Source organism: Glandiceps talaboti, chromosome 8 (genome assembly GCF_964340395.1).
Source record: "Glandiceps talaboti chromosome 8, keGlaTala1.1, whole genome shotgun sequence".
Lineage (NCBI taxonomy): Eukaryota > Metazoa > Hemichordata > Enteropneusta > Spengelidae > Glandiceps > Glandiceps talaboti.
In genome coordinates this window covers 5,326,222-5,335,000 of record NC_135556.1, presented here as the reverse complement: position 1 = coordinate 5,335,000, position 8,779 = coordinate 5,326,222, and the positions used below count along the sequence as shown (strand labels likewise).

Here is an 8,779-nt window from a genome sequence, read left to right as displayed (position 1 = left end):
AACAAATCAAGTGAAGATTATCATTTCAAAGAAAATGAATATTACACAACTCCAAAACAACATGAAATAGTCTTATGACTGTACACTTTATAAAAGATGCGAAATGGCCACAATCGCACATAACCCACAGAAATATATGTGTAGTCTAGATGCCAAACTGTGGTTTCTAACCCTTTGTGTGAGTGATGGTATAAATAGTAACGATAGGAACTAGACTAGTATAATCATGACTATTTCGCATTTAGTAATTATTGTAGATGATAACGATTGGTAATTACTCTATAGTTTGCTGGTTTATTTATTTATTTTGTTTGTTATTTGTTTTCGTAAACGTAACTAAATAAGTAAGCCTGAGTGTCCCCAATCTGATTAAAATCCGATGTAGATGTCGGCTAATCGTGCATTGCTATCTTACCATCGTTATTTAGCTTGAATTGACCTTCGTAGTACATGTTTACATTTTTTAGCCTGATCGCCTGATTAGCCGACATCTACATCGGATTTTAATCAGATTGGGGTCTGGTCATGTTTTGCTATTCCATAGAGGTCACAGGTGTCACAACAAGTGACTATGTTGTGACATCCTCAACCACCAACTTATTTAAATCGAACTTGGAGAGTTACCTTCGAGTAATAGACATGGGGTTTATCAAGCACAGCTTGTTCTTACCCATTAATTCAAATTCAAAAAATTCAAATTCAAATTACAGTCAGATATACCGATAACTGCACTGATAGCCGGTCACCAACGTTTCATGAGGTCAGGTACGTACACGGTGCCAACAGCAGACTCATTTGTCAACCCGATCGTGAAGAGTTCCAGTGATACTACAATCACAAGAGAAAGTATGTCAGTTTTGTATTTCTAATATAGGGTGTGTTACAATTGATAATGTAAAAGCCAAACGATAATTTATCCGCCAATATTGTCGATAAAGTTACCGATAATTTATCAAAATAAACCGAGGCTGTAATAATGACTAATAATGTGGTAACTTTTGCGAACCGACAGTGTATTAAATACCGATAATCCCGGGGGGGGGGGAGTAGTCCAAATATGTTCATACTTGTCATACACCGAAGTTGAAAACATCTACCCGTGTACGATCCAAAAATATGCTAGGGATTTCCAGTCACAAACAGACCCGCAGTTAAGGACTAGATATGCTCCAACCCCCCAACCCCCCAACCCCCAACCCCCCTCCCACCCCCACTTTGCATCGTGTCATGCTGTCATGAGAGAAAACTTTGGGAAATCTTCCTGACATTTACCTTTATTCTGTTACCGTGAAGGTTTTTTTAAATTATCGGGATTACATGATCGGGTCTACAAATGAGTCTGCTGTTGATACCGTGTACGTACCTGACCTAATGAAACGTTGGTTACCGGCTATCCGTGCAGTTATCGATATATCTGACTGTGTTTACTTAAATGTCACTTGTGAAACCTGTGACCTCTATGGAATAGCAAAACATGACCATACCCGTACCTCTGTCTCATTAATCAATTTGACCTTACATGTTGTTTTATCTAGATTTAGGATTTGTTTACATAAAACTAAACGTTCACAACTTAACTTGTGACTCTTGACAGTACAGTACCGTACCGTCCTGGACGACTCCGTACGTTGGTGTTATTACATGATCAATCTCCCCCTCCTTGTTCTTTCTAAGATGGGCTAAAATCTCAACTTAAATGCACTGAAAAGTTTACTACATAATCTCTGTTTTTAGAGTTTGACATATTTTTAAGTCTGATGAAATGCATCACCCGACGTTCAATATCCAATCAACTTGTCTAAATTAATACAAATTCATATCTCAAAGACCATAAAATATATATATATCTGTGCAATATTTATTCTTTTACAGTATGAATTCATACGATCGAGTTCTAAAATTAACACATCACGTCTTGACACGTCATATTAAATTTTTGTTCAACACTTCAATCGTACCTGGTACAAACTGTTACCGTACCCATCATCAGCTGTTGTTATGTTTGCCACGTACATTACATTATAGTAAGCACCCCTGCCATACTCAAGATTGCCAAAATATATCAGAATTTAGACCCAATTCCGAAAATACGTGATGTTGAGATGTCAAAGACTTACATATCTATGTTGTTACGTAGCCAGAATATCACTACATTGTATAAAGTGCCAAAACAGACTTCATTTTTAGAGTTCATAACGAAAATTACTACCCAAGTAAACAGAATGGAATGAATTTAGAATCGTAAAGCTAGAATTTGATTCTGATTCTGATTCTGGTGCTAATGTGCATATTTTGGAAAGGCATACGTGTTGATCATCCTTCAACTATTCTGTTGGCTGACTTGGAATACAGTACATGACGCGGTTCGCGTTTGTACCAGTGGTTTTACCATAAGTTCTGTGCAGGTTTATTGTTTAACCGTACTTTTGACGTTGGCTTTTTTAATAGTACGTCATCAAGTAACTGAGTTAACCAAAATATTTAGTTTCGTGCTATTCTTGACCGTATACTATACATTTGTATCGTCGATGAAACGCACACTCTGGACATTGTCAAAAGAAAAACATGTTAACCGAGGTCGCACTGGTAGCTTGTTCGATCGCTCTCATACTGTTTACTTGGATGTCAAACAGACCTAAATTACCTAAAACCTACCCTAAAGGTCCAGCTGGTTGGCCAGTGATCGGTAACTTACTACAATTCGGACCACAACCACACTTGAAGCTGACTGAATGGAGTCGACAATACGGTAAGGATCATTAACAGTTCAAACATATCATATATACGGCGACATAAACCAAATCACTCGTGAAAATAACTTCTGTATGACCTACCATCCATTGTGAGGCCGTGGGGTTCTGTTATTACTACATATGTAGTCCAAACTGCTCCAAACCTAATAATTTAGAAAAGGACAAATATCGCTGCGTATTTGATTTTAGGTCACCCAACATCAGCTGTACATGTAACCCTTTGAGACTGTTCCTATTATTATGCACATTTCCGTTTACATTGTAAAAGTAGTCAGTTCGTCGATATTTGTAAGAGAATAACGGGCATATTTAAGAATTAACTCTCCAAATCCTGGAAGTTACACTTAATAGTCTAGTAAAACCAATACTTTCATTATTTATATAGTTTATTTTCTAATCACTATCGATATATAGCGGTGGCGTTCGCGACCGGTTCGGAGGCAGCTAACATCGACACAAATCCGTGTAACTGTGTGTACGTGTAAGCTGCAGACGCGTGATGACAGTTGACGATTCTTGGTTTTCCTGGTCGATGTTAGTTTAAAATGACAAACAGTAATGAATTTGCTTTAAAACTGTTTCATAGAAGTGTACAGTTATCCAGTGGAAACATTTAGTATACCTGATACCTTCCATACATTACTAAACATCAAGATCGATAATGTTTACATACGGAAAGTAGTTGATGTGTTGTTTTCTTGTTTGCAGTGAAAATACCTAACTAATTTGCATAGTTATTTGATAGGTAAGCGACTAATTTGCATAGTTATTTGATACCTCGATGGATGTTTGAGAGAAATAGTGAAATGCTTTATGAACCGACAAAAAATTGTTCAAAAAGTGTGTAACAATGGGAAAGACACCTATGTGCATTAAAACAAATGCATTTATTTGCTTATTTTCATCAGGAATTGGTTTTGCTTTAGGATCTAATTTATCTCAGTTTATTTCATTTGCATAGCCAGCATTGAAAATACTGGTTTTATTTCTGACTGTACATCAACATACACAGTGGTACATATGTAAGAATAATAGTTGTTTACTAATATGTAATATGTTGTGAACTACTTACTTGCCGATGTCTGAGGAGCGAGTTCACAACATATGGATAAAATTAATCTATGGCAACTCGGGTCATGTTGCAGAAATGGCACAAATGTTGACTTTGTTACAAAGAGATGATATTGGGTAATTTATCATATACTTATGCCAAGGAATTTTAAGAGTAAACACGAAAAATAAAATGAGAGCAGTCTGATATGCACTTCGTGCACTGTGCTGGCCGTGTCAGCCAAATTTGGTGAAATATTTAAATGATCGTCAATTTTAATCAGATTTTGGAGTAAATTTTTAATAATTATGTTGAGATACGAACTTTGTAGCAATGTAGATTCTCTAGAAGTTTCCGAAAATGCTTCCATATCTTAATAAAAGAGATGTTTGAGCGCAATTGTAAAATTCTGGAGTAGTAGTAGTGGTGGTAGTAGTAGTAGTAGTAGTAGTAGTAGTAGTAGTAGTAGTATGTTAGTGTGATACAGTGTAGCACAGACACACAGTCATGTGGATTACAGTCGCATTAGATATACCACTGCAAATTGCACGAACCAGTACAGAGAATTGTAATTTGTAATTTAATATAAAATTAGTATCATTTGGATACAGATATTTTCCTATTGTGAATGATGCATGAATTTGTGGCCATATGCAATGACATCGATGGAGAAGATCGGCCACCATTTGGCTTGTTTATGTTTGGAATCACCAAGTTTTGTCCAATCAAAAAGGTGTTTTCTCAGAACATATGAACGAATATCATGATGTTTAATGTCTAATATCAGAAGTGATATTTCCCATTAAACGTGTTCAAGGACATTTGACCTCGGCATAGGTATATGATAAAGTTCTTTTTACACTCATCACATAAAGATACATGTACAACTCATATAAAGATGTGTACACAGTCATCATACAATTAACGAAGTGGTCAATGTGTTGTTTAGTCATGGACTGTTAAAACCAACTGTGGCTTTCCATAGATATGGCAAGAGATAAGGATAACTATTTCTGCATATGAGAATATAAAGTTATATTTAGTTAAAAGGTAGGCACCTAGCTTGGAACATGGTAGATGCGGTCATGCTAAAAGGGCTCATCTTTCGAATCATTTATTGACTTTAGGGGCCGTGTACAGTTTGAACCTCTTCAAAACACGTGTCGTGGTCTTGAATTCTTACAAGGTGTTATCTGAAGCTATGGTTGACGAAAAGGCGGACTTTGCTGGTCGTCCACGTGATTTCCAAACCTGGAAGATTTGGACTGAGTGTAAAGAAGTCATCTTTATGGATCACACTGAACTTTGGAATGTTTTGAGGAAGAGTACACACACTGCTTTGCGTGTTGGCGGTAAAGCGAGGTGGAGTGAAGTAATTACAATGGAAGTAGACAAGCTTATAGGTAAGATATATTTCCTACATAGGGTCTGGAAGGTGTACAGAGCGTGAACGGTGGTAACTTCGATCATGATCGTGTGGTACGTTTACTATGGTGGCTGCTTAGTGTTCACAATCGTAGTTTGGGGTATTTTCAACTCGCTGTAACTTTCACAAAAGTTCATCATTTAGATACTATAAAAGCGAAATCTCGACGGATATTTCTTCCTCCGTGCTACTACGTACAATCAATTATTGATAGGAATACTGATTTTTCGGCGAATTCGTGAAGTCACACTTGACCGTCAGGTCATAAATTTCGGCCGGGTTTTTCGCCCATTTGTTGTTCGCCCAAAATTTACAAATTTTACAAAATATATGGATTCTTGTGTACTTTAAAAGGCTTTAGTTAGAAAAAGACAAAGTCCGTTCATGATTTTCGGTAGAAAGTGGGTGATTTGACCCATGTGGAAGGTGCCCGCGTTAGACAAGTGATGAGACAAGGCAAACTGGCGAGCTTTTCACAACTTGCTCAACTATTAAATCACCGTCCACACCCACTTTCACACCTGTCAGGTTTGAGATATTTTCAAGTACCTTGTAACTTGTAAATTCGATATTACCCTGCAATTGTGTGTAATAGTGACACCAGAATGAAGGCAACTCGCGTAAGCAGGTCGTATTTTGAGTGCATCTTAAGCTAAAATGGTAGATGTTTAAATACGACCGTCTACCTTCCAAAATACAAACATTTGCTCAAGTAAAAGTAAATACAACTACAACTAGACTTCGGCTTTTGTATTATCAAGTTATCTATAGCCTCAAATTGTGCGAGTCTCTCAGTTTCGCATATTTTAATCCGACATGGTTTTGCTCTTGTCTAGCCACATAACAAAATGTGCTCAGGCTACGTAAATTGAAGTAACGTATGATGGGGTATTTTGGTTAATATAATGTATTATTGCGAAATATTACAATGTACGACCTCACTAGGGCATTACTATTTAAGAAATATATTAACAGGGCCAATGTCTTCTGCTACTAAATTAGCCAGAGCTAGAAGTAGATATAATATGTGTAAATTCGAGCTGGAATGGCGATATTTGTAGCTGCCCTCCTATATCATTTTGATATTTCATGTGGCATGTGAAGGGGGAAATATTCACTACATCAATCCGTAATATGAAAATCCCAAAATATAAAGTAGTATCGAGTGTGTTTTCTGAATATCTAAAGCTTATACATAAAATAGGCCCTGGAGGTCTAAATTTTCTTTCATACAAGTTTTGTAGTACACGACTATTGTACGTCAGTACGATTAACAAGATCACAACTCCAAGTCAATTTCATTAACTAGGGATGTAATTCGGACCCATAATTATGATTTGTGAAGTCCTAGTAAACGTCATGATCAGTTGTTGAACATAATTATTCAAATGCCTTTTAATGTTTCACAAAAGATGAAAACAATCGACAGGAAAACCTCGGAAGTTCTGATTTCGATATTGAGTTGTCGAGTACCAATGTCTATTTTCGTTTTACACTCCCTATAACAACTGGAAGCATATATCATATTGCATGATCATCGTAATGGCCATAACAACAAAAACCGAACATCTAAACGAAACATTAATGACGCAAATGGTAAGAAAACGGAAAAAAACATGAGTTACTCACCGAAAGGTCATTGAGGTACGCTCTAGTGGTCGACGGTCACATAGGTGTCACGTGAGACCCTTCCAGCTTCCTCTGTTAGCCAGTTCATTTCTTTAGTATTTGATATACATTTTGATATATTTAATATTTAAAATAATATATATTTCATATTATTTTTTTTGTATTTTACAACATGTGAAATGTACCATGACCACGAATATTCGTCGAACACATATTTCCTATTGTATTTACGTATAATGAGTAATTTGCATAATTAATCATACTTGGTAATTAGGCTGTAGGTTAAGAATGCAAGCTTCAAATTTCATATAATTTGGCACGTAAATCAACCACAAGAAAGGACATATTTCCTTTAAAGCTTTTTGGCATAGTTTTTAACTATTACGATGCCCAGATATCGTAAAAACCTTATTGACATGGCCTTTAGTTTTAATGAATCATTTGCGTAAATTAAAGATTCGTGGCAATTAGACTATATCTTATGTGTTTTCATAGAATTGATGATAACAAATTACATGTACTTGCAATAGTTTTGATAGTAATAAGTATTTTGCGTAATTAATGACTTTTCATATTTACCAATATCCTAGAATTCAACCTTCAAATTTCATATATGTTGGTACATCATACATCAAACATAATAAAGCACACGTGTAATATAATGCTTGTTGATGTAGGTTTTAGTTTCAAGGAGTAATTTCCATCATTAATTTTTCCAGTTATTGCATTTTGAATTTTAGATCAGTGTCTCTCCAAAAATATTCTAATAAAAACATCCATTACCTTCCACATTCATGAATTTTTTTTTGAACGTTTACTTCATGTGTTATGGTAAAACAACACCTCTCAGATATGTGACCTTGAATACGATGGTCAAGGCCAACGGTCAAGTTCGCGTTTGGAACTTCAACATTGATATATACAAAATATAGTCGTCGTTTTGCCATAAAAGTCAAGGAAACGAAATTATGTACGTGTATATATACCGTTCAGTGTTTGACATGCGTTCCAGGTTTGGTTGAAATTGAGTGATGGTTGTCTTGAGATATTTCTGTCCACTGACGGACGCAGGTATGGAAGAGCGCATAATGGGACATAAATCAATTCTATATCCACCATTCAAGCGTTGCCACTTGGGGCTAATGACTAACAGCCGATATACAAATTTATCAGGAGATTTTCAAAACTTTCAATTTATGTAATTTTAGCTATATGCATACTATACTACCAGAATTGGCATGATTAGTTAGTGTCATATCTCTGATATTTTTCTGGTACCCTTGACTCACAGAAAAGCTCGTTGAGAGAGGAAGCTCTGATTTCGATCCCCATGTGCCATTGAGTTTGATTGCATTCAATACGATATCTCAACTAGTTCAAGGGCAGACCTATAATGAAGACGATCAAGAATTTCTTGACTTTATAGAGTCGAACGTAGAGTCGATTCGTTATTTTGCAGAAGCCTCTCCCGTAGGTAAGTTATCTGTGGTTCTTCCTTTATATGCTACCTTGTTAATTGCAAGTAGTTGATGACACTTTCACTTAAGGGAAACAAAGACCCTGCTGATTTTTTTTCTATTTATTTAACTTATTCAAAGATGGTGGTCCTTTCATGTGTATATGGTTGCTCGCCAAAAGGAGCCCGCAAAAAGTAAAATACACCAAACCTCCAGTACAGAAATAAATAGCATTGAACAAAATTCCCAAAAGCACAGACGAATCTAAAAACCTACACACTTAAAGATACAATTACATACCATTACCAGTACATCGATAAATCTTCAACACCAAAACCAAGTTGAAAGGCACGTGATGTACCGGATATGCATGCACACACTGCTTAATATGTTCTTAATTGTCAAATACCGTTTCATATCTTGCTGGGAGAGGTCATTATACTAGTTAAACCACACGGCCATC

At 36.1% G+C, this 8,779-nt stretch overlaps 1 protein-coding gene across 1 annotated transcript; it reads left to right on the top strand.

Annotated features, from left to right (window-relative positions):
* The first annotated feature begins 2,649 nt into the window (after nucleotides 1–2,649).
* On the top strand, nucleotides 2,650–8,543 carry LOC144438743 (cytochrome P450 1A1-like). Its single transcript, XM_078127897.1, has 4 exons — nucleotides 2,650–2,749; nucleotides 4,932–5,207; nucleotides 8,151–8,333; nucleotides 8,458–8,543. Exons 2-4 carry the CDS (start codon nucleotides 5,006–5,008, stop codon nucleotides 8,541–8,543), a joined length of 471 nt encoding a protein of 156 aa, XP_077984023.1. The 5' UTR covers nucleotides 2,650–2,749; nucleotides 4,932–5,005.
* The last annotated feature ends 236 nt before the right edge of the window (nucleotides 8,544–8,779 follow it).

Excerpts from the sequence above, each read along its gene's own strand:
- LOC144438743 (XM_078127897.1), top strand. The coding sequence starts at position 5,006 with ATGGTTGACGAAAAGGCGGACTTTGCTGGTCGTCCACGTGATTTCCAA. Across the intron at positions 5,208-8,150 it reads GGAAGTAGACAAGCTTATAG|AAAAGCTCGTTGAGAGAGGA; the intron begins GTAAGATATATT and ends CTTGACTCACAG. Across the intron at positions 8,334-8,457 it reads TGCAGAAGCCTCTCCCGTAG|ATGGTGGTCCTTTCATGTGT; the intron begins GTAAGTTATCTG and ends ACTTATTCAAAG.